The sequence below is a fragment of the Theropithecus gelada genome, chromosome 3 (genome assembly GCF_003255815.1).
Source record: "Theropithecus gelada isolate Dixy chromosome 3, Tgel_1.0, whole genome shotgun sequence".
Classification (NCBI taxonomy): Eukaryota; Metazoa; Chordata; class Mammalia; order Primates; family Cercopithecidae; genus Theropithecus; species Theropithecus gelada.
The window spans coordinates 29,999,726-30,026,323 of record NC_037670.1 but is presented as its reverse complement, the minus strand read 5'-3'; the positions used below and the strand labels follow the sequence as shown (position 1 = coordinate 30,026,323).

General features: G+C 39.8%; 1 protein-coding gene across 2 annotated transcripts in view; it reads right to left on the bottom strand.

Annotated features, from left to right (window-relative positions):
• Positions 1-15,496, bottom strand: part of PAXBP1 (PAX3 and PAX7 binding protein 1) — a 38,289-nt gene extending 22,793 nt beyond the window's left edge. For both annotated transcript variants that reach the window (XM_025380609.1, XM_025380610.1), the window contains exons 1-7: positions 14,959-15,496; positions 13,420-13,548; positions 7,630-7,806; positions 5,415-5,636; positions 4,468-4,571; positions 3,244-3,461; positions 2,547-2,736 (exon numbers count right to left, since the gene is read on the bottom strand). In XM_025380609.1, coding sequence (XP_025236394.1) covers positions 2,547-2,736; positions 3,244-3,461; positions 4,468-4,571; positions 5,415-5,636; positions 7,630-7,806; positions 13,420-13,548; positions 14,959-15,301 — 1,383 coding nt within the window. In that variant the 5' untranslated portion in view covers positions 15,302-15,496. The remainder of the gene's footprint in view (positions 1-2,546; positions 2,737-3,243; positions 3,462-4,467; positions 4,572-5,414; positions 5,637-7,629; positions 7,807-13,419; positions 13,549-14,958) is intronic.
• Between the last annotated feature and the right edge of the window lie 11,102 nt (positions 15,497-26,598).

The window sequence follows — 26,598 nt, the reverse complement described above, 5'->3', positions numbered from 1 at the left end:
AACAATGTCCCCAAATCTGCAATGATTATCCTTCACAGCTGAGTCCAGAGACTCTGTCATTACACTTTACTATAATCTGATTTTCGTTTCAGCAATTACTGCCATAACATTGCCATTTACACCTCCCCACGCCCTCATTATTTTTTTTAAAAAAAAACCATGAAGTACTGAGGATTAATGAGCCTAAGAGGCATTCTTTTATCTTTTAGTCCTAGAGATTGTCAAGCTTCCTGTACTGTAAGAACTACCCACCTAAGCTGGCATCATACAAAATACAATTTGCAATGTATAGTTAAGATCCTGACAATGTAGCCTTTCTCTTTAGATTAACTGGAATGCCTTTTACTGGAGGTCCAGAGAAAAACTCTACTGAGAATAAAAGCCCTAAACCAACTGTCAGCTCTCATTCAAGTTTTTTAACAATATTGATTTATCTCAAGAGTCTTGCACCATGACGATTTCTTTATCCTCTCCAAACTCAAAACTCTTACCAATTATTACTATTTTAGGACCAAAGTTAAGGCAAAGAACCCAAGAAAGATAATTACAGGGAAACAAAAACAATGGCAAGTTAAAATGATTTACAAATATTTAAAACTTAAGTTTAAAAACCAACTAAACTTTCATAAGCAAAGAGGGAAAAAAAGGGATCTTTATCTTTTTACTTTAACTCTGAAATAATATCCTTATGGTATAATTATTCAAAGTATCCAATTATTTCTAAGTATCTCCAATATAATAATTTACATTATCAACTCAGCAGTACTCTTGTTTTTTCTAAGATTATCTGCTAAAGATCTAAACTGAGCAGTACACTTAATAAAATGAAATACACATGAAAATGTTAGAATGAAATATAATACTCATTTTTAAATGAAGGTATGTCTACCTCTCTTTTAATTAAAATGTAATCACTGTATAAGGTTTAAGATTTGTTCCAAAAAATCTAAGTGACTCTGTATAACCACGTTAGCATAATCTGAAGTAAACTTCTCTAGGAACAGGGTAATCAAGAGATGAAGTACACTAATAATTCAACAATTAAAAACTATAACTAGGTTGTCCTACTTTCGGCATGACCTAGCTGACCATATTACTGTCAAATTTTTTAGAGTTGTGTTTGCAATTATGAATAATTTATTCAAGAAAGTTCCGAAGCAAGTGCCAAGATACTTCAAGAAGCAGCTCTCCAGGGACAAACTCACAAAGTATAGTTTAAGAAAAAGATCCTTTCTCTAGTCACAAAAGTTATGAGACCAGCTCCCACCATGCCCACTGGGCTCAGAAGAGTTTTGCCAGTAGGAAGGACACACCTGTCAACTCTTGACACTTAGGTTCCACTTCCAATCTTGACTCCAGCTCCCGGCACAGAGGAATACAGACAAGCCTATACTTCTTCCCCACCCTAAGCAACTGATATACCACAAGTGGTATCGAAACTCAGACTGCAGCTGCTTCTTCAGAAACCAGGTGATAAAGATAAAACATAACAAACCCTACAGAGAGGACATGGTGAATGCTATCTCATCTTGAATCTGATCACAGACTGACTGGAACCATTAAGACCTATCAGGAAGAAAGACCCATCGGGAAGAAAGAACCATCAGGAAGACAGTCTGGCAATGTTCTTTTCTCAGCTATTGGTTTTAGGGTATTCAAGTAATCAACAGAGATAATAAAAGTTGAAATACATATTTAACCACACTGTATGCTTACAGATTCTAAGCTAATCTACATAGTCAATAACAAAGGGAAATGTGTCTTCCAATCCAAAGTTCAGACAGGATATTTAAGGACCACAGTTTAAATTTCTTTTTTAAAGATAAGGCTACGAAGTCCACGAATGCTTATAAACCAGTGCCTCGACCAATATTTTATCTTAAAAAATCAGTTAGGAGGTCATTTGAGAAATTAGCTGTGTGCACCTAATTTTAAATGTAAACAATAAATGGTATAAGAATGCAAAACATTTTGTCAACTGACTATCCTATTGGAAAAAAATAAACTTGGGAGAAATGAAACCTTAGAAAAATGATATCCAATGAATGGTTTCTGAAATGAATCAAGCATAGGCTTATTTAGATAAAAGCTATTAGCAACCATGGTAATCATCCAGGGTTTAAAAAAAAAAACTAATAAAAATTTGCAACTTTATATGCATACTTAGAATTACTTGTAGAAACAGCTTAAAAATAAGTTTAAACCTGAACCATAAAAGAAAATTTTATCAGATGAGTCCCTTATCTTCTAAGAATTCAGCACAGGAAAATAATAATCTACCACCATATTGACATAAGACTTTCCAAAGTCTTATTTAAATGTGCTTTAAGATATTATCTTTATTTCTGTTTTCAACAAAGGTATTATACTGCACCTAAGAGATAATGCCACTAATGAAGTGAAGAAAAATGAAGCATGACTTTTCATCACTTCTAATGTTGAGTTCAGTGGGTACTTTCTGAGAATTATAGAATGTTCTACACAAGGCCACCTAGACCTCCCTAATTTTGCCTTATTCAAAGAGATTAATATTTTTGCATTCTTACCTTTTCACTGAAACACTCAAGCAAGTCTTGGACATACCCTCGCATTTCTTGCAAAAATTTATACCGTTCACCAATACCCCCAGAAGACCCTTCTAATCTTTCAATAGCCCTGGTAGAGTCCACTCGGCTTTGCAGGTGTTTCTCATGCTGCTGTCGATTTGTTTTGTGCAATTCTTTCATGGAGTCCAACCTTAGGAACACAAAAGGATAAATATAACACATTTACATCCAAAGGTCTATGCTGTCAGGACTCTTGCAATATTAAAATATGCATTTAGTTCCACTATTAGAACATAAAAATATTTGGAATGGCATCTTTTCATCTGTACTGCTTTTTTTCTCAAAAAACAAAAAGTGGCAGTTTACAGATTTCGCAGTTTTGTGGGCTAACCAAAATCTCACTGTTTTGCTTTTCCCCCCATAGCGTGACTACACTTTTTCAGAGTCCGAGAGGTACAAACTCAGAAATGTCTTCAACAAGATCATGGAGTGGCATTTTTTATAACTTTTCGAGGCTTCCACAGAAGTAATCCAAGAAGGTAGCAGAACAAAGTATGAAGTCATCTTCTGTTTAGCTTTTGAAGCTGGGCCAGTGAATCTTCTTTGCTGATATTCTGCATCTGCTACCCCAGACTACATGTTGCCTGAGGGAACAGAAAGCTAGCGGACAGGTCTTTAAGAAGTTGATCTGCCCTACCTGTCTTTAAGCTGTTTCTTTACCAAATCAATAGTAACGGGAGTCATCTCATTACTGGGAGTTTTGAAAGGGACTGTATTATCTGTTTTTTGAGATTTGGCATCTGATGATCCATAGGCCGTATAACTATAAGGAATGCCATAGGATGAGCTGTAAGGCATTGTCTGGTAAGTGTTCTGGTAGTACATATTCACTTCCGTGGGCTGACTGGCTTGAACCTAGAAAAGAAATGGGATATAGATGAAATCCAGTAGTTAAAACTTTGAAAACAATAATACACCTTTAGGGTTAAAAAAACAACAGCAAAAAATTATACCTATTTGCCAAACATTATGTAATAATTGCAGAACTCTTCAAAATTAGATAAAAGCAGGATTGAATGAATGTCGTATCTCTTGGTGGAATCACTGCATTTATTTCTAATAATTTGCAGAAAAACAGCACTCAGAGTTGGAAGGAACATCAAAAGTCATTTAAGGCCACCTTTGATCAATGAAAGAGGATAAATGCCTTGCCCATGGTCACAGAATCAATGGGCAACCAGAGATTAGAATCTAAAACTCCTGACATGCAGTCCAAGACTTTCTCTATTGTGTCATTTTTCTTAACTTCACCCAAATGTATGCGAATTCTGCCTCAAAACACTAGTAACAAAAATAGGTTTATGTTTATGCAATTTTTCTCACTGTATTACTTACTTTTATAAAACAAATTGTTTTAACTATTAGGGAAGATATTTTTCATCCATCTCAAATTTTTGTATTACTGAGAAATCCATCTTCTTCAAAATAATTCTTAAAGTCCAAAAAAATAAGCTATACACACAAAAAAATTCCATTTAAAGCAACGGTTCTCAAACTTTAGTGTGCATCAGCATCACCTGGAGGGCTTGTTAAACAAAGATTGCTGGCCCCACCACCCCAAGTTTCTGACTCTGTAGGTCTCTGGGGGCTGATAATTTGCTTTTCTAATGAGCTACCAGGTGATGCCGATGCTGCTAAAATTAAGGACCACTTTGAGAAAAATTGATCTAAGAAACTGGAAATTCCTCCATCATGCTGACTGCAAAAAGCTGAACACAATGCAGTTTCTTCTAAAAGCCTACGTGTGTGTGTGCGTGTGTGTGTGTATCCTCATGGGATTTTGTTACTTGAAATGACAAAGATTCAATAAAAAAGGCTTTTTAATCTACTTTTAATTTTTAGTTTAATTCTTTTCTCTTACCTGAGGGATATTAATTCCTTTCCTTATCTGCTCCTGTTCCCATCGGCTGAGCTCTTCATCCTGTTCTCCAGTTACTAAAGCATCGTCATCACTCCCCTCAATTCCTACAGCCATGAGCAACAAAGAAAAGTAAGTAATACCCAAAGAGCAAAGAGGTAAAAGATGCTGACCTGACATTTCACAAGAACTGAGCAAAACTATTAACTCAATCTTACTAAAATGTCTAATATGATCTCCTCTCTCATTTGGTAGTCCTGACTTTGCCTGTTTTAAACACAGTATTCCTTGAAGCTAAAGGCAGTATTAATGTAATAGTTAAAATCTTGGATGTGTTTCTTAACCTCTGTAAACTTGACATCAACAAAGGGAACAAAATCTAATGCCTCCTAAGAATACAGAATTATATGAATTTATGCATGTAAATTGCTAAGCACAATACCAGCTGCACAATAAATGTTCAATAAACATTAGTTATCACAATGACATTATAGTTTTTGAAAATTCCAATAAGATACTTGTACCCAAGAACAGTCCTCTAACATAAAATTTAATAAGTCTAAATACTTTTTACTTGACTATAATATCAAATCACATTTAACAGCATTAGAGGCCAGGCATGGTGGCTCATGCCTGTAATCCCAGCACTTCGGGAGGCCAAGGCAGGAGGATCTCTTGAAGCCAAGAGTTAAGACACCAGACACAGTGAGACTCCATAACTACAAAAAAATTAAAAATAAAAAAATTAGCCAGGTGTGGTGACAAACACCTGTAGTCCCAGCTACTTGAGAGGCTGAGACGGGGCACTGTTTGAGTCCACAAGTCAAGACACTGCAGTGAGCTATGACTGTACCACTGCACTCTGGCCTAAGTGATGGAATGACATTCTGCCTTAAAACAAACAAAAAAAGGCAGTGCAATAGGCTTACTATTCAATTAAATCAAGTTACCTATTTCCTCGGCAATTTTTTGTCTTTGTGACTTTTCTTTCACAGAAAAAACTATCCGGCGTTTCTCGTCGTCATCTTCATCATCACTGGCATCATTCTCATCTTCTCTAACAAGGCGGCCTTTGCCAGGCTCATTATCATGAGGAGTGAAATCTCCCAATTCTCGGGCCATTTGGCGCTTTTTCCTTGCAGCATGTATAAAAGCTGCATCTGGAATTTCTCCTAGAAACAAATGGTAAGAATATGACAGTATGAGAAGTGCAAAGTTTCTATTTTCTTGAAAATATGAAAGGTAAAATAATCCAAGATAGCCTCATCACAGTGATGTTTCAACTGCTGGCACCTCCTTCCCACACTGTGTCTGCAATCTGAAAGATTGTTAATTGAGTTTAAATGGAGTATAAAAGTCACTGAGGAAATTAAAAAGAACATATAATGGTAATATATATGGGAAAGAGTGGGACGGGGTAAAAAGGAAAAACCCACCAAAGCAGTTTTGTTTTAACTGTAATTTTTTTCTTCATTTTTAACAAATAAAAGTGGCCGGGCACGGTGGCTCACACCTGAGGTCAGGAGTTCAAGACCAGCCTGGCCAACATGGTGAAACCCCATCTCTCCTAAAAAGACAAAAAATTAGCCAGATGTGGTGGCAGGCGCCTGTAATCCCAGCTACTCGGGAGGCTAAGGCAGGAGAATCACTTGAACCCAGGAGGCAGAAGTTGCATAAGCTGAGATTGCACCATTGCACTCCAGCCTGGGCAACAAGAACGAAATTCCGTCTCAAAAAAAAAAAAAAGTTACAAAACTGTATTATGATGCTGGAAGAGATAAAAATAATACAATCTCATGACCCTGAAAAGGCACTATATGATGTATAGTACATTTCTCTTGCAGATAGTTTTTAGTTCACCTGTAATCATACTAAATATTTAATTTTGTACCTAATTATTTCTCATATCATAATAAGCTTTATTCCATGTTATTGTTCTCCATAAACATAATTTTTAATGGCTTAACATTTTCTGGATAAGGCATAATCTACCTCACACATTAACTGACCTTTTGACTACAGTAAAAATTAATGCCTCCCTACTTGCCTAATCATTATTTTAACAGCTACATAATATCCTATCAAGTAAATGTACTATAATTAACTAACGAACCTTTCCCCTCCTGCTAGAAAATGTTGCTCATTGCAAATGTTCCAATAAAAACATTATTTCCTTGGGATAAATTTCTAGATATTAAATTACTGGGTCAAGAGTAAGAACATTTTGAGATCTATTGATTCATATTGCCAAAGAGTTTCCCATAAGGACTGTACAAATTAGACTCCCACTAGTGATGTATGTATAGAATTTACTACAACTTTCTCAGCCCAGAGTAGCAGGTTTTTAAATTGTATAAACATTAACAGGAGTTAAATGTTACTGCTTCATAATTTAAATCTGGCTACTGAGCACTTATTTATTCAAAAGCTGATTAGCCAGTGGATAGACCTGCAAACTATTTTTTGCAGAAAAGTAAAAAGGAGTACGGACATAAAACAAACAGAAATTAGGCCGGGTGCAGTGGTCCACACCTGTAATCCCAGAACTTTGGGAGGCCGAGGCAGGCGGATCACCTGAGTTCAGGAGTTCAAGACCAGCCTGGCCAACATGGAGAAACCCCATCTCTACTAAAAATACAAAAATCAGCTGGGTGTGGTGGTGGTTGCCTGTAGTCCCAGCTACTCAGGAGGCTGAGGCAGGAGAATTGCTTGAACCCAGGAGGTGGTAGGTACAGTGAACCAAGATCGTGCCATTGCACTCTAGCCTGGGCGACAGAGCGAGACTCCATCTCAAAAAACCAAAACAAAACAAAACAAAAACAAACAAAAAAACTAACAGAAACTAGTTTTGCTTTTAGCAGCAGTTTAGAAGAAAGTTAAGTCAGTCTCAATCTGATACATTAAAAAGGACTACAGGACCATTTTTCCACTTACTTGAAGACTCATTTGCAAAATAAAATTACCTGTCTGTGAATAAACTTGGAAAAGGTGGGAAACTTCTGTTTCTCCTATTTTTTATATTTGCAAATGGAAAAACTCCCTCTTCAAACAGCGATGTCATAATAAGAAACACGACTTAGCTAACTCCTTCTTAATAATCATCTTTAAAGATGGCCCATTCTTGCGGGTTTGGTTTACTTCTGAGAAATACTTTTGAGTACACACCTGGACGGAGAACATTCAATGAAGATAAAGCATTTGAAAAAGCTCCACCAGTCTTTGGCTTTTCTTCCTCTTTTTCACTTTCCATATCCATTTCATCTTCACCATGTTCACTGATGATAACTCCATCTTCTTGATTTGTATCCTTAACATGTCCTGTTTTGTCCAAAGGTTGTTCACCTAAATTTTTGAAGAATTAAAATATATGTAAAATAAAATTCATAAATTAAGAAAGCTTATTTCTATGGTATTGACATCAAAATATTTAATTTAAAAAAAAGGAACTTTTCATTCAATTATGGGCTCAATCCAGTAAAGCTTGAATTGTTTTGTTTATCAAAAACTCAAAACTCTTGAGTGCATGAGTATGAAATAGCATAACAGACAGGATTAGGTAAAAATACAGAAGATAAAATAAAGGATGCATTTGAGGCCCCGCTCCATCCCACCTTCAGTTGATTTTATCAAAATGTCAACAATTTATCAAAACTGTTTCCTCTAAACTCCCACAAGGAACTGCTTGTACCTCTTTTTTTTTTTTTTTTTTTTTTTTTGAGACGGAGTCTCACTCTGTCGCCCAGGCTGGAGTGCAGTGGCCGGATCTCAGCTCACTGCAAGCTCCGCCTCCCGGGTTTACGCCATTCTCCTGCCTCAGCCTCCCGAGTAGCTGGGACTACAGGCACCCGCCACCGCGCCCGGCTAGTTTTTTGTATTTTTTAGTAGAGACGGGGTTTCACCGTGTTAGCCAGGATGGTCTCGATCTCCTGACCTCATGATCCGCCCGTCTCGGCCTCCCAAAGTGCTGGAATTACAGTAGGCTTGAGCCACCGCGCCCGGCTGCTTGTACCTCTTTTAAGCATTACTTCATTTTATGTTAGTATTTCATTAAACCCTAAGCCCATTCAAGGCAACTCTGTTATGAACAAAGCACATTTACAGTCCAGCTAAGTCTCTTAGTAATGGATACTTACATGGAATACCTTCTTAGCTCAAAACCACTTGCCACCTATCACCTAAAGAGGTAAGATCCCAGCAGTCACATGTACACTGTGCAAGCCGGACCCACTACCATGACTCAATGTTTAGGAGTGGATGTCTGACTGAAGCAGAGGTAACCGACTCTCTTTCTGGGAATCTGGAATCAGGACTGAAACTAAAGGCTACATGAAACTAAGAAGAACAACCATATGTAAACTAGGAAGGGAGCTGAGGAATGGCCACATTGTGCCATCTGGACAGAGAAGAGAGTTTCCTAATTCTCAGTTCTAATCCACTCCTGAGGCCCATTTCAAGATTGCTTTCCTGCCATTGGCGTCCAGGAGGCACCACCACATCTTAATGATAAACTGCCCTGGTTTACATTGCTTATAATTAAATAATCCTACTACAGCCAAATCAAAGTGTTTCACCTTGAAGCAATGAACCTGGTAATACTCACAACAGGCACAAGGAATATACTGAAGAAAGAGTAAAGCAAAAGTTTATTCTCAATATGAAAGATATTTTTCTGTCATTTCCTTAGAATGTTCCTGTCCCCAAAACTACTTCAAACTTCTTCCTTCTCAAACCATACTGTACTCCCTTAAGTAATAGTCCCAGAGATAACATCCCTCCCCTCTTTTTAACTTTACCAAGAAGATTTCAGGTCACCTGTTTTAGGCTCTTTCATTTTTTTTTTTTTTTTTCATTTACCATTTTCTCATTACCCAGACTTCCTTCTGAAGTGGATTCTGAAGCTATAAGATTTTAAAACTAACTTTATCACATTATTAGATGGAGTAAAAACTACCTATTTCCTTTTGCTCTAAACTCATGCTAGGCAAGGCATGATGGCTCACCCCTGTAATCCCAGCACTCTGGGAGGCCAAGGCGGGTGGATCACCTGAAATCAGGAGTTCAAGACCAGCCTGGCCAACATGGTGAGACCCCATCTCTACTAAATATACAAAATTAGCCGGGCGTGGTGGCACACACCTGTAGTCCCAGCTACTCAGGAGGCTGAGGCAGGAGAATCGCTTGAACCCAGGAGGCAGAGGCTGCAGTGAGCTGAAATCACCCCACTGCACTCCAGTCTGAGCAACTGAATGAGATTCCATCTCAAAAACAAAACAAATAAACCCATGCTAAACCAATGGCTTTTAATGGACTAAAAACAAAAGTGCAAAAGGTCTACTACATCAGATATGCTTAGATAATGAACCACTCCTATAAATTTTAAGAGTCAATGTTACATTAAATTCACAAGTATTTGCTTATGATTGAGCAAACACAAGTCCAAAGCATGGTGATGTGTGAATGTTAGTGGTCACGTGTTACCCTTCCAAACATCTCTATACAGATGTTAAATAACCTTTTTCAAGGCTCCATTCATGCCTTCAATTTCATTTACTACTACTTCAGGAAACCTGCTCTCACAATTATTATCCACTTCACCTTAAACCTGGTCAGGCTCTCCCTCTCCTCTTCTACAAAGAGGCACAGGCTTCTCTTCATAAAAAGAGCGCTTTCCCACTTGACTCCATTGGTCCCTCTAGTGATTGCCTATGTCTCTCTCTGCCAAACTTCCCAAGGAAGCAGTGTGGACCTGCTGCCCTCTACTTCCTCACCAACTTTTGTGCCTTGACCCTACGAATGGCCTTTGATTTCACCCAACCTAAGCTCAGCAGCTAACCCAATGGCTGCAAGCATGGCTAATTCATATATGACAGCATCATTAAGCAATTTAGCAAAAGGTGTTCCTTCTTCCAAACAGCTCTGAGGGCACTGGGTCTGGTTGGTGGGCCACTCCCACCCAGTTAGAAGCCCTCTTCAAGAGAAAAGCTGGGCAATCCTGCCAACAGCCCCTCCTTGGTCCTCACTTTTCCTGACTTTTCTTGTGCTAGTTCACACAAGCAACCATCATCTTCCTGAAACCTTCTTCCCTTTTCCTCTTTGGCCTTTCTGATTCTTTTATCTCTTTGGTAAATCCCTTCCTCTACATGTAAGCTTACTAGAGTAGAAGTCTTTGGTCTTCAGGAATTTTTCCTTTATATAAGGCTCCCTCATCAATTCCATCCACCTTTAATTATCACCGCAATAAGCACTACCCCCAAATCTATATCTCTATTCACTGGCTGCTTCCACTCAACTTCAAGTTAAAAATTGAACTCATTATTTTAAGAATATCAGAAAAATGGGGTTCTCAAGTCAATACCGTGGTTATTTTGAAGTTAATTGTCTCTGCCTACTAAAGAGGGCTGAAGGTAGGAAGAGTTCTGATTGTCAATGACAGACCTTCATTTCATTTTTCATTTCAGTTAACAACGACAATCTAAAATACAATCAGACTCTGCCTTCAGGGAGGACATTAATTGGAGTTACCTGGTGAGTGGAGTATCAGAATTAGGTGAGGGTAGAAGGAAGGAAGCGCTCAGAGATGGCTTCCTAAACTTCACACTTGTTTCCATTTCTAAACCCAACAATAAATGGCAACTAATATGGTTTGGCTGTGTCCCCATTCAAATCTCAACTTGAATTGTACCTCCCAGAATTCCTACGTGTTGTGGAAGGGACCCACGGGGAGGTAACTAAATCATGGGGGCTGGTCTTTCCCATGCCATTCTCATGACAGTGAATAAGTCTCACGAGAACTGATGAGTTTATTAGGGGTTTCCGCTTTTGCTTCCTCCTCATTTGCTCTTGCTGCCGCCTTGTAAGATGTGCCTTTCACCTCCTGCCATGATTCTGAGGCCTCCCCAGTCACGTGGAACTGTAAGTCCAATTAAACCTCTTTCCCAGTCTTGGGTATGTCTTTATCAGCAGTGTGAAAAGAGACTTAATACAGCAACCATGACAACAGGCCTTTCTCAGTTGTCACTCATCCTGACCTTTCTTCTACTCTCTCATTATAAATAACTGGTCTCAAGAATTCTGGGGAAAATAAGGCAGTCTCCTAGACTCCAAAATAACCAGTTCTCCTAAAAACATTCCTCCTTCCACTTGCCTTCGCTATTCCTATATATAATTATTCATAACCAAGTCACCCTATGGTTTGAGTGTCCCCTCCAAAGCTCATGTTGAAATTAATTACACTGTAACACTATCAACAGGTGGGGCCTTTAAATGGCAGTTACAACCTGAGGAGATTAATGCTGTCATCCCAGGAGCTGGCTCCTGATAAAAGGGTGAGTTTGGCAGGATACTCCCTCTCTGTCTTGGAGGCTCACCTGCCCTTCTACCATGTTATGACACAACATAAAGGCCCTTAGCAGATGCCTGTGCCATTCTCTTGGCCCTCCCAGCCTCCAGAACTGTAAACCAAATAAACTTCTATTGTTTATAAATTACCCAGTCTGTAGTATTCTGTTACAGGAGCAGAAAAATGAATTAAGACACTCCAGGTCAAAAGCTCAAATTTGACTATTCTTTTAAATCCAACATGGCAAAGTGTACATCAAGCCTATCAATTCTTCCCTTGGAATGGTTCTCAAATCATTCTTTCTTTCCACTTCTCCCCCTACAACAACAGAAAACATTTTTAACTCACCCAGAATTTCCTACTAAGTCAGTAGAAGCCTTTACTCTTGCTCAACTGTGAGACCTTTTTAAACCCACTATTAATGGATCAAAGCTGGCCCTTGAGTTTAAACTGCTTTAGACCTCCAATCTCTCCTCATGCTGCATATTAATACCAGGCTAAAGTTTCAAAAGGCATTTATCATGTCATCATCTTGGCAAGCCACTACAGCAAATGTAAACCCTTACTGGATACTGAACATCCTTCACAATCTGTCAACGTGTCTTTCACATGAAACCTCTAACTACTTCCTTCACAAATCATCTACTCAGACCTGTCAGGTGTACTTGTTCTTTTCCAAAACGGCTTTAGTCATTTTAATCCTTGATCATAACCCCAATACCTTCCCTTTCGGAATTTTAATTATCAAAGATCCATCTTCAAGTCCCACTTTTTCCATCAAGCAGTCCTCTCTCCTCTGAAAGCGTAGCTATCCTTTGGAACACTGATTGAACATTTTGGCAAACACTGAATCCTCTTACACGGTTATGAGATATTGTCTTCACAATCAGATTGTAAATTTGAGATACAATGCCATACTTTTTCACATTAAGCCTGTGAGAATCTGGAAAGTCATGATTCTCTCATTAATTCCATAAAATAAAACAGCATTTGCATGAGAATAACTCAGATCATGGAATATTATACTGGATCCACTTTCCTAAAGACAAAATAACTGCTTAAAGTTTTTTAAACTGAGGTTTTGAGAGACGTAAGAGATGTCTGTACAATACAACTGCCTCATTATTCTAAGGAGTCTTCATCTAGTACCAGATAAGGCTGCTGAATGGAAGTAATATCAATATTAAACTTAGGGCATTCCTAAAAGTTCTCTAAGAATAAAATCCACTGTGGAAAGGAAATTGCAAATCTGTCTCTACAAAACACAAATACAGGAATTTGCACAACACTCTTTCGAACAGGAATAAACCTGTGTCTTAGGCTGAAATGAGAAACCTTTCTCTGTTCAACAGCAGTCTGCCCACAAGAAGGAAAACTGTGAGAGAATCTAGTCATTGCAGCAGAAATGTTCCAGTGGCAACAATTCTGTCTTCTTAAAAAATACATTTACAAAGCAGTTGTGTTACAATTAAATAACAGAATTGTATTGCTAGTCAATGAGGGCCCTTGACAACCACGGGGTCCACCGAATGAGTTCAGAAGATATATAGCAAATCACTGTGAGAAAGAGCTTTCATTTTGTCATTTCAAAAGAATTCAATTAGTTTGGTACTTACTTTCAGCTGATGAGTTGAGTTCTGTCTTAATCTTCGATTTTTCAAGATCTTCTTTATATTCCTTCTTGAGCAATTTTACTATCTTTTTGCTATAACTTGATTTCTTCACTTTGAAAACTTCTTCATTTTCTTAAAAAGGAAATTAAATGAAGTCTGTAGAAACTATTTTCTGAAAATATTTTCCCTTCTTTCACATGATCTTACGTGCTGTTCAGACAAATTCTCCCAAGTATATATACTCATATGCCAAATTCATTGTATAATTATTTCAAGTCTGTCACAGACTCCAAAAACAGAGGTCAACTTCCTAAATTACTGTGACGTAATGAGATTTTGAGACTTTTTAAAGGACTAGCACATGTAACTTCACAAAATTTTCCTACTGTCTTCCTTAAATCATCTATTTGAGGAGGGGAAAAAAATCATTCAAAATGTTTCTGAAAAACCACATCATCAAGTTATTAACGAATCTGAAACAAAGTATCTAAAATAAAAAGGTGCCGTCAATTCTGAGTAACTACATCCACCATAAGCTGACATAGTTGTTTTAAGGCTAAGGTAAGAGCAAATCACTTTTCTTTGATTTGAAATTTTAAAAGTACTAAATACTTCTAAAAAATAGCTCATGTATCTCAAAAACAAAAATCTGTCTGTACTCCTCACAAACCAAATATTTAACAGAAATGCCAAAGATAAACTGCCTACCTTACTGGAAACCTGAAAGCCTCTCGAATAAAAATGCAAGTAAGAGTTCCAAAACTTGATTTCTTTTTTCGTAACACGGAATTAATTGGGTTATGCACATTCAAATGGTCAGAAGAAAAGGTTTAAGGCTCATTTAAGATCAGCAATCTAAATCCACTGCAGCCTGGTCTCCCACAAGGAATTGGAGAAACTGCCTTGCTTTTACTATTACACCGTCTCGCTTCACTGTTCCGAAAGTCAGTGCGAAGAAGCTGGGTATTAGCTACCCGTAATTACTTTTATGGGTAAACTGAGGCTCAGCGACTGCAAGGGACTGGCCCAAGGTCACTCAAAACCAGAGCTGCAACTCCAGGCTTCTGTTCCCTCTCCTAGTATTACAAACCCGGCCTTCATGGTCGAGGATGCCTGGACAGAGGCTCCAAGAAGTGTGGGCGCAGTGACCTGCAGTGGGCTCGGAAAGCATGCCGAGAGCAGCCAGGGGACCCACACCAAGTTGGCTCTGAAACACGCCAGGCAGAAAAGAGGCAGGACAGGGAACACCGAATTTCCCCCGAAACATTCAGAATGCCCAATCTGAGCTCCCGCCGCGTGGAGTAGGAAATGCCCAGGAAGACGATGCAGAGGAGGTGGTTAAGAAAAGGCTGGTGGCAGCGCGGGAACGTGTCCCTTGCCCGAGCAGAAGGCCGGAGGCTGGGGAAGATTCGCAGCCGGTCGGGCGGCAGGGGACTCCGTTCCAGGGCTAGGGGGCTGGGTGTCCAGAGAATACGGGGGCCGGGTACTGGGGCCTGGGTCGGGGATGCGGCCGTCTAAGGGCGCCCGAAGCGCGGACTTTACCTTCCTCCTCGTCCTGGAAGCTGAGCAGGCTGGCCCGGGGCATCTCTTTGTTCTCGCGAGGCCTCTTGCGCGTCTTCAGCCCGTTGCCGGGCTCCGCGCCGCTGGGGAAGCAGCCCCCGGCCTCAGCTCCGAGGCCCGGGGTCAGCGCGGAAGGCGGCGGCGGCCCCGGGCCCAGCAGCGACTCCCCCCCAGGGGCCCTGTCGCCGCCGCCGGGGCCCGCTTCTTCGCCAGTGCCCGGCGGCGGCAACAACGGCGGCGGCTCCTGCTCCTCATCGCGTTCCCGCTCTTCCTCTTCGGAGTCGTTCCGCTTGCGCACGTTCACCCGCCGGGCCTTTCGGAACATCTCCGCGGCCCGCACGGCAGTCGAACACCCGCTTCCACACCGCGGTCCTGGCAGCGCCGAGCTCGTGACGGCGCACGCGCGTTCTCCCCAGCTCCAGCCGGGTCGAGTCCTCTCTGTTGCTACCGCGCACCCCACGAGCGCGCATGCGCTTGTGCTCCCACGCGCTCTCAATACTTGGAGGAAAAAAAGAGAGGGAGCGAGAGAGAGCGAGCGAGCCGCACACCTCTCGCGAGAGCGTCGGCTCTTTGCATCTCCCTCTGTCGGATTGGAGGACTATTAGCATGGAACTCCGGTGTTGTTTGACAGGTCACAAAGAGGATCATAGAGATGAGAAAAAAGAGTAGGCTCTGTTGTCCCTCAGACTGCGCTGCTGCAGTGCGTCTTCGCACTTACGCGGAGCGGTTGGGTGAGGAATCCTCCGGCCAAGAGGAGGAGGGGAGGGATCAGAGAGAGAAGCGGCTTTGGGGAACGAAAGTGTGGTCTAGGAGGTGAAATAGTCCTATCCAAACTTTGACCGGAGGTGTGACTATTGGTAATCACTAGTTACTCTTGAGTAATACTTTGTATTTCTACAGCTTTATAGCTACAGAACTCTTACAGAGACATTGAATTTTATTTATGATACAATGTTAATTCAGACATTGAATTTCTTTTATGATACAATGTTAATTCAAAGACATTTGAGTTTCTTTTATGATACAATGTTACTTCAAAGACGTTGAATTTCAGTTATGATACAATGTTACTTCAAAGATACTGAATTTCATCTATGATACAATGTTACCTGGCTTGATGTCCCCTGCTCTTCAGTCTCTCAGTAACAAAGAAAGCAAAAGTGTTTTCGTAAGAACGCCAAGTTTGCTAGGAATTCTTTGAGTAAATACTTTCCGAAGCTTAGTGAGTTTCAGAAACAAGTGGAAGGAAAACCGAGCCGGGGGTGGGGAAAGTTGTGACAGTTCTCAGATGTGGGTGACAAAACCCTCAATGGCCACACCTTCACAGGGTGACTGCTCCTGAGGTTGAACTCACCGGCTTTCCCTGTCTCCTCCCCGAACTTGAAGTTTTTCCTTCTGGCGTACACCTGTGTGTGCAAATTCATTTTGATGTTTCAAAATTAAAAGGGTATTCGGTAGAGTGAAAAAAATCCACCCATGTCTGGAAGACTGTTCACTTCCTCAGTGTCAATGTTAACAGTTTCTTATGATCCTCTAAAGATGTTCTGCAAACATAAAAGCAAATAAATACGCATATTTTAATGTGTTCCCCTTTTTACACAGATGGTGTGTAAACAGTGCATTTTTAGCCTACCATAAATTGAAAATCTGCCCATATCCGTATATGAAGGTTTTGTTTTGTTTTGTTTTGTTGAGACGAAGTTTCGCTCTTGTAGCCCAGGCTAGAGTGCAACCTCCGCCTCCCGGGTTCAAGTGATTCTCCTACCTCAGCCTCCCGAGTAGCTGGGATTACAGGCACGCGCCACCACGCCCGGCTAATTTATTTTTGTATTTTTAGTAGAGACTGTTTCACCATGTTGGCCAGGATGGTCTCAATCTCTTGACCTCGTGATATGCCAGCCTCGGCCTCCCAAAGTGCAGGGATTACAAGTGTGAGCCACTGCGCACGGCTGTCTTTTTTTGTTTGTTTTTAGTAGCTGCATAGTGATTCATTGTTGGGATATACCATAATTTATTTAGCCAGTTCCATAAACATTGATATTTAGATTATTTCTAGTCTTAATCAGTGCTGTAACAAAAGCTTTGAAAAATTGTCACATCTGGAGGATGAAATAGAATTAGAATTGCTTGATCTCAATATGTGCATTTATGGTTTTGCTCCTTCCAAATTTATTTTTATAGCAGTTATGCAGTTTGTACTTATATCAGCAAACATTAGGATGCCTGTTTGCCCACACCATCCTGTCGAAATTTCAGTAACAGTTAAAGTCCAGGTTGAAGCGGAAGATCCCGAGCACTCCAAGCATTTCTTTTTATTTTATTTATTTATTTATTGTTTGTTTGTTTGTTTGAGACGGAGTCTTGCTCTATAGCCCAGACTGCAGTGCGGTGATGATCTCGGCTCACTGCAACCTCTGCCTCCCATGTTCAAGCAATTCTCAGTCTCAGCCTCTCGAGTAGCTAGGATTACAAGCATATGTGACCATGCCAGGATAATTTTTGTATTTTTGTTTTGTTTTGTTTTTTGAGATGGAGTCTTGCTCCTCTCACCCAGGCTGGAATGCAATGGCACGATCTCAGCTCACTGCAACCTCTGCCTCCCGGGTTCAAGCGATTCTCCTGCCTCAGCCTCCCGAGTAGCTGGGATTACGAGCACCGGGCACCACACCCGGCTAATTTTTGTATTTTTAGTAGAGATGGGGTTTTACCGTGTTGGCCAAGCTGGTCTCAAACCTCTGACCTCGTGATCTGCCTGCTTTGGCCTTCTGAAGTGCTGAGATTAAGGCATGAGCCACCACAACTGGCCTAATTTTTACATTTTTAAAATTAGATTTGACGTGTGCACAATTAGGACTCAGTTTTGGAGCTAAGCGCATCCTCTATAACATGAACATTTTCTTCTAGTTAATAGGAAAGGTTAATAACATCTGGCTTCCGTTCTACTCATATTACTCTCAGTTCTTATATTCTGGCTGTTCAGCATTGATGTCAGTACTGATTCCGACAGACTGTTTCACTAGTGAAATTGAACTCCCTTTTCTAATTATGGAAGATTCAAATTGTGCCTGGTCAGCCTCCAGACACCTGAGCCAAGAGAAAGATTTGCAGTAAAATGATTAGGGTAGAGGTAGCAAAAATAAGGTCCAGAAGCAGAATATGTTATTATGTTGGCCTGAAATTTCAAAAATTTCTCCCAGTGTAAAAGTGGTGATTGGATATGAACAGAGGGAAGAGCACCTGCCATTTTAAAGTAAGTCACAATACAATCATGTGTCACTTGATGGGGATACATTCTGAGAAATATGCCATTAGGCAATTTCATCACATACTTACACAAACCTAGTGGTATAGCCTACTGCATACCTAGGCTGTATGGCATAGCTTATTGCTCTCAGGCTGCAAACCTATACAGCATGTTACTGTACTGAATACTGTAGCAATTGTAACACAATGGTAAGTATCTGCATCTAAACATAGAAAAGATACAGTAAAAATATGGCATAAAAGCTTTAAAAATGGTATAGGGCATTTACCAGGAATGGAGCTTACAGGACTAGAGGTTGCTCTGGGTGAGTCAGTGAGTGAGTGGTGAGTGAATACGAAGGCCCAGGATATTACTGTACACTGCTGTAGATTTTATAAACAACTGTACACTTAGGCTACACTAAGTATTTAAACATATTTGTTTCCTCAACAATAAATAGCTTACTATAACTTTTATAAGCTTTCTTATTTTTTAAAACTTATTTTGTTGTTGTTTTGTTTTGTTTTTGTTTTTTGAGATGGAGTGTCACTCTGTCGCCCAGTCTGGAGTGCAGTGGCATGATCTCAGCTTACTGCAACCTCCACTTCCCAGGTTCAAGCAATGAGACAGAGTCTCGCTCTACCCCCAGGCTGGAGTGCAGTGGCATGATCTCAGCAACCTCCACCTCCCAGGTTCAAGCAATCATCCCCCCTCAGCCTCCCAAGTAGCTGGGATTATAACCATGCACCACTATGTCCAGTTAAATTTTGTATTTTTAGTAGAGATGATCCACACACCCCACAAGCTCCTGTGTTGGCCAGGCTGGTCTTGAACTCCTGACCTCAAGTAATCTGCCCACCTTGGCCTCCCAAACTGTTGGGATTGCAGGCTTGAGCCATTCTCTTTACCCTCTGAGGGACTGAAGTAAATAGACAGTAGACAAAGTAAGAGGGAAAAAAGGCACACAAATTTATTATATGCACAGGAGCATCATAGGAAAAAGTGAGTACCCAATAACGGAATGAAATTTAGAAGCTTATATACCTTCGTCAAAGAGGAGAGAGAGGGAAGGATATAGGTAACTCAAGGTTGAGAAAATAATTTGGGGGAAAGATGAATAGGTGATAGAGCCTGTGCCAAGTCTGTCTGGGCATGGTGTTGACCTTCAATCTCTTGTCTTGGGATGCAGTCAATCTTCCTTGATTGATGAGATTCCTGGGGAGGAGACTCATGACAATTGAGTTTCTTTTTGGAGGATCTATCTTTAGGCAGGTATGAGAAGTTCAAAGAGCCTCTCCCTGTGCTTTGGGAGAGAAAGAGGGGCCAGAGACAGGAGGGCAGGAGAAGGTCAGGGAGACCCTGGTTCTGAGGTCCTTCTGTGGTTTTCCAGTCTCCTGTAGTTCAAAGTACTCAGCATGCTAAAGTGGCATGCTTTGTGGTATTGTGAGCCCTAACAGTGCCAATGGCCGTTTAAGTATCTTTATCATTAGAAAATGTGTAAGGACTTCGGGGGGCTGAGGCAGAACATCTTCCTGCAAGATGATTACAATGAACAGCTTCAAGGTGTCTTCTGTAGTAAACTTTTCTTCAAACATTTCATGTAAAATGAGCATTTGAAATCATTTTATCCAGTTCAGTATTTTTTATCTTCTAGTGTTACTATGTGAAAGAGTATTATTCAGAACTATAACCATAGTAGAACAAGATATTTATATTACATTCACAATGGACACTTTATATTATACATCTGAGAATAGTGTGACCAATGAAACAGCAAAAATAGCTATCTATGCACCCTTCCTGAAAGAACCCACTTAGTACCTGTTGGGTCAGTATCATTCATACATTATTGTCCCTTTTGGAAAAAATTTGAAGCAGATATATTACGGAAGACAACAGTTATAAACATGCCCTCTAGGTATAGAACATAGAATAGAATAATTGATGTTTCTTTTTTTCTGTATTGTTTAGTGTTACTAGAGGGCAGCAAAGTCATACAATAAACATCCAGTAAGATTAGACTGTGATTACATAACAGAATCAGATGCAGCTTTGAATTTGTTAAAAACTACAAATGGACTTTAAAAAGTAACTTTTTCCTAATTATAAAAGTACTGCTTGCACATTTTAGAAATTCAGAAAATACAGAACAATACAAAGAAGAAAATAAGAATAACTTATAAACTAATCGTGTCGTTTAAATCCTAAAAGGTATTAAATGTTAATTTTTGGTTCTTTCCCTTCCTGATTGCTTTAGTCATTCTCTGCTCAAAACACCTAGACTGTTTTCTGTTTTCCGCACAGATACAGCATCTATTTATCTACAGTAATGCTCTGTGTATTTTTAAACTAAATGGTATCATACTCTATGTGTTGTTTTATAACTTGCTTTTTCCTTTCAGCTTGGGATTTGCAGCTCTTTTAAGTATGTATAAATATACCTCATTCATTTTCCCAACTTTTTATTTCGGAAAAATTCAAATGTATAAAAACAAGCAGAGCCAGGCGTGGTGGCTCACATCTGTAATCCCAGCACTTTGGGAGGCCGAGGTGGGCAGATCACGAGGCCAGGAGTTCAAGACCAGCCTGGCCAACATGGTGAAACCCCGTCTCTACTAAAAATACAAAAAAATTAGCCGGGTGTGGTGGTGCATGCCTGTAATCCCAGCTACTCGGGAGGTTGAGGCAGGAGAATTGCTTGAACCCAGGAGGCAGAGGTTGTAGTGAGCTGAGATTGTGCCATTGCACTCCAGCCTGGGCGACACAGCAAGGCTCCATCTTGGAGGAAAAAACAAAAAACAAGCAGGAGGCTGGCATGGTGGCTCACGCCTGTAATCCCTAGCACTTTGGCAGGCCCAGGCAGGAAGATTTCTTGAGGCCGGGAGATCGAGACTAGCCTGGGCAACATAGCTAGACCCCATCACTATTAAAAAAACTAAAAATAAAAAAATTAGCTGGGTATGGTGGCACACACATGTAGTCCCAGCTACTCAAGAATCACTTGAGTCCAGGAATTAGATGTTACAGGGAACTGTGATCGCACTACTGCACTCCTTCCTGGGCGACAGAAAAAGACCCTCTCTCAACACACCAACACACATAAAAGCAAGAATAATACAACGATTACCCACATATCCTTCATCTAGATTCATCACTGTTAATATTTTGCTATATTTGCTTTCTCTCTTTAGCTTTGCTGAGTCATTTCAAAGTTACCTGCAGACATCCTGATACTGCAGCCCTCAATACTTCAGTGAGTATCCCCTAAGAACAAGGGCATTTCTCTACATACCCATAATACAGTTATCACACTCAGGAAGTTTTACATTAACATACTACTGTTATCTAACATCGAGTCCGTATTCAAAATTCCCTCACTTATCCGAATAATGTCTTTCATGGCTGTTGTTTTATCCCCAATCTGGTATCTTGTAAAGATTGTGCATTGCATTTAGTTGCCATGGGTATTTAGTCTCCTTTATTCTAGGACAGCCTATCCTTTCCTTTTTTCTTCTTGTCTTTTAACTTTCATGACATTGACCTTTTTTTTTTTTTTTGAGACAGAGTCTTGCTCTGTCACCCAGGCTGGAGTGCAGTGGCGAGATCTCAGCTCACTGCAACCTCTTCACCTCCCAGGTTGAAGCAATTCTCCTGCCTCAGCCTCCCAGGTAGCTGGGATTACAGGCATGCACAACCACGCCTGGCTAATTTTTGGTATTTTTAGTAGAGATGGGGTCTCTATGTTCGCTATGTTGGCAAGGCTGGTCTCGAACTCTTGACCTCAGGTGATCCACCCACCTTGTGCTGGGATTACAGGTGTGAGCCACCATGCCTGGCCAACATTGACATTCTTGAAGAGTCCTCATCAGTTGTTTTTGCTTTTGTTTTTTTCTTTTCCAGAATGTCCCCTATTTGGATCTGGATTACACAAGTTTGACATTTTTTGGCAAAAATCTTACGTAGGTAGTGTGTCTTTCTCAGTGCATCACATCAGGCAGCTTATGGTGCCAATTTGTCCCATGGTAAGTTTTTTTTTTTAAATCTCTGTGGGTACATAGTAGGTGTATATGTTTGTGGGGTACATGAGATAGTTTGATACAGGTATGCAATGTGATCATGGAGACACATGGGGTATCCATCCCTTCAGGCATTTATCGTTTGTGTTACAAATAATCCAATTACACTCTTTTAGTTATTTTAAAATGTGCAATTCAGTTATTATTATTATTGACCATGGTCACCCATGGTAAGTTTAATCACTCAGTTATGGACCTTTCTCCATGGTAAAGGTCCTGCTTGTAATTAATAAGTAATCTGTGGAGTGATGATACTTTTAGACTGTGTAAATATTCCTCAGAATTTCAACCAATACTTTTAGCATCCATTAATGATTCTTTTCAGAATTCATGATTACCATAGTATCTGCAAAATGGTTATTTGGTATTACTCTCTATTACTCCTTCTAAATTTATTAGTTGCCATTCTTCTGTAAATCAGACTTTCTCTTCTCCTTTCCCACTTTTTATTTTTTTACTTTTTTAGTGACAGTACAGATTCATGGAGTCGTTTTCAAATCAATATCTAAAATCCATTTCTGTAATTGATCATTTGATGTCTATATTGTCCCTAATTTGGCCAGTAAAACTCTCTGCAATGGCTTCTGTATTCTCTTGCTACATTGCCATCAGCTTTTTGACCTTATTTTACTTTCTGTTACAGTAAGATGTTTCAAGCTCACTTTATGTTTTTGTTTCTCCAGACCCCTGGAATCAGCCATTTCTTCAAGGCCCTATTTTTGTTTGTTTGTTTGTTTGTTTGTTTTAGTGGGGAATGATGTTGAGAAACCACAATTTAGGTATCAGGTGTGTTCTTTGCCACAGGGGTGTCATTGCTTCTAGGCTTTCTCAGAGGATAAAGCTAAGACATACGTCTTAAAAAGCATGAGTTCGGTCAGGTGTACTGGCTCACACCTGTAATCCCAGCACAATAAGGGAGGATTGCTTGATCCTACGAGTTTGAGACCTGCCTGGACAATGTAGTGAGACTTTGTCTCTACAAATAATTTAAAAAATTAGCCAGGTATAACGGCATGCACCTGTAGTCCCAGCTACTTGGGAGGCTGACGTGGGAGGATGGCTTGAGCCCAGGAGGTTGAGACTGCAGTGAACTATTAGCACACCACTGCACCCCAGGCTGGGCAACAGAGCAATACCCTGTCTCAATAAAAAAATTTTAAATAAATAAATAAATAAATAAGTCATGAGTTTGCACTGATACCTTTAATTCCAATCCAACATCCCAGGCGGCTGCTTCTTCCCTCACTTCATATTTCCTACCATTACAACTCTGGATGGACCCCCAAAAACTTCAATGTATTTACTTTTTTGCACAATCCTATAAAGTGGTTTTAGAATTGTTGTACCAATATTATCACCACCAACAAACCTACTAAAGTTTATAATTTCTTTGCATTTTTAAAAGCTAATAGTGTTTTATTTCTTTCACAAAAAAATCTTAAAATAAATGTGGCAAAATGTTCATATTTGTCAATTCTGGATGATAATTACATGAATGTTAGTCATACTATTCATTCTTTTCTTTTTAAAAAATTGTTATTGAAGTATAGAATGCATACAGAGAAGTGCATTTATATTAAGTGAAGAGCTAAATGAATTTTTACTAACTGACATATGTGTATCTGTGTGTGTGGTGCTACTCTATGTAGATATACAAAAATATAATTGTTATTTTCTAGCTTGTGTAAATTTTAAGACACATTACTAAATAGTACTCAAAGTGATTTTACCAGTTTATTCTCTTAAATAGAGACTATCTGTTTGCCTACAGGCACGACAAAATGGAATATCAAATAACTTTACTTTTTGCCAATCTAGTGGATGAAATATTAGTTTCCTATTGCATTTCTCTTGTAGAGGTAATTTTTTTTTGTTCAGTTATTGGCTACTTGTTTTCATCTTAAAGTGAATTGCATGCTTATTTCATTGTTTTTCTATTAGATTGTTAGTCTCTTTGTTTTCCACTTTAATACTATCTAATTTAACATTATGATATTTGTCTTGGGTATGATATTTGTCAAATGGTTGCCCATTTTTATGATGATTTCTTAGTTATATACTAAACAAGGGATGGATTATTCATGAGTTTTTCGGAAAGGAGTAGGGGTGGGCAATTCCCAGAGCTGAGGGCTCCTCCCCTTTTAGACCATATAGGGTAACTTTCTGATGTTGCCATGGCATTTGTAAACTGTCATGGTGCTGTTTGGAGTGTAGCAGTGAGGGTGACCAGAGGTCACTCTCATCTCCATCTTGCTTTTGGTGAGTTTTGGCTTCTTTACTGCAACCTGTTTTATCAGCAAGGTCTTTATGACCTGCATTTTGTGCCGACCTCCTATCTTATCCTATAAGTAAGAATGCCTAACCTGCTGGGAATGCAGGCCAGCAGGCCTCAGCCTTATTTTACCCAGCCTCTATACAAGGTGGAGTCGCTCTGGTTTAAACGCCTCTGACATTTCCCCCATCCCTTTTATAAGAGAACCCTTAATCCTAAGGGTTGTAGAGAGATGAAGGTCCATCTTTTGTAACTTCTGGAGGCTGAATGGGGCGATGATATTCCTGCCTAACTATTAGGGTCTCAGATCCAGGGTAGAGAGGAGTTCAGTCAGAGAAAGTCTCAGTATGGTGAGGGCCATTCATAACTCTGACTAAAGGCAATATAACTAGTTTCCAGATTTTGGAGAAATTAGGTAGAGAGAAACAAACATGCTTCACATTTTGTTCACAGGAGCATAATTTACTCAATTGTTGAAAGCTGTCAATAGCTCAAAAGAAAAGTTTCCTTGACTCCAAAGTCGGCCAGTCAGTGTTGTTCTATTTCCTTTGGGTCAGGGGTCTCCTTAGTATCACCCCTTTGTGGTTGCCATAAAGATGTTACCAGAAAGCAGTCCTAAACCAGACCCCAAGAGAGGGTTCTTGGATCTCACATAAGAAAGAATTCAAGGCGAGTCCATAGAGTAAAGTGAAAGCAAGTTTATTAAGAAAGTAAAGGAATGAAAGCATGGCTACTTCACAGGCAGAGCAGCCCACCTCCCTTTTCTGTTGGAGAGCTGGTGGTTAAACTTTTATTAGCACACCACTGGCTGAAGGCAACAAGCTACTAGCCCCAGGCCAGATAGGTACCATTGACATAGTTTGTTTGACCCACATGATATTAATTAAAACAAACAGACAAAAATGCTGAATGGCATGCCACATTTACAAATTGTGAGAATTCACATAACAACCTGGAATACCTCATTCTCTTGAAGGATCAGATCTGGCCCCATCAGATTTTCCCATGGCAGCACTCAGTGGGAGCTGAGCCACTATAGAGCTTCAGGTGGGGCATGCACCCTTACTTAACCACCATCCCACCACTCCCTGTTGTCCCCCAAACCCTGCAGCTAAGTGCCAAATGCCATTTATCCCCATGCCTGTGCTGTGGATTTTCTCTGCCCATTCTTCATCCCACAGCAGCACAAACTGAACCATATTTTTAGTCCAGAAATCTGAAACCTCAGGCTTGATTTATAACTAAATTAGTTTTCCTTTTCTATTGATTTAAGTCTCATTAACTCACAAGTATTTCTCAAAAGACTCACTTAAAACGTATGTGAAAGGGCTTTGAAACTATTAAAAGCTACCAAATGGAAGATATTTATAGGAGGCATATACTTTCTAACATCATTTAATTTTATACTTTATTAATAAAAATTATTAAAATTCAATTTGTTATATTTTCAGTAACTAATGACAGTGAATATATTACTAATCTTTTCACTTGTCTTTTCTTGCTTTGCTTTCTCCTCCTTTTCCCCCCTTTCCTTATCTTTTTCTATCACTTTAACATTATCTGAAGTACAATGTCAGTAATGAGGTCACATTTTTCTATTAAAATTAATACTTTGGTCTTTGTTTTGGCCTAATTTAAACACTGACATGGACTCATGCTAATTAGCCTGAATGGCTAAGTCCCCCACCAATTAAGCAAATGTAGAAATTGCAGGTTATTTCAGTTACTCTATGTTAAGGTTAAGAGGAAAAAAAAAAAAGTGATGTATGTGATCTAAAGTCATTAGCCCCAGGACATCCTGTTAAGTCATGGACTATTTCTTATCATTATGGCATCATGAATGCAATAATGTTTCAAATTCATTCCACTCCAGGTTTAGACATTTGTATCATAATTGCAGTGGATTTTTTTTTTTTTTTTTTTTCTTTTTTTTTTAGATAGTTTCGCTCTTGTTGCCCAGGCTGGTGTGCAATGGCGCAATCTTGGCTCACTGCAACCTCCGCCTCCCAGGTCCAAGTGATTCTCCTGCC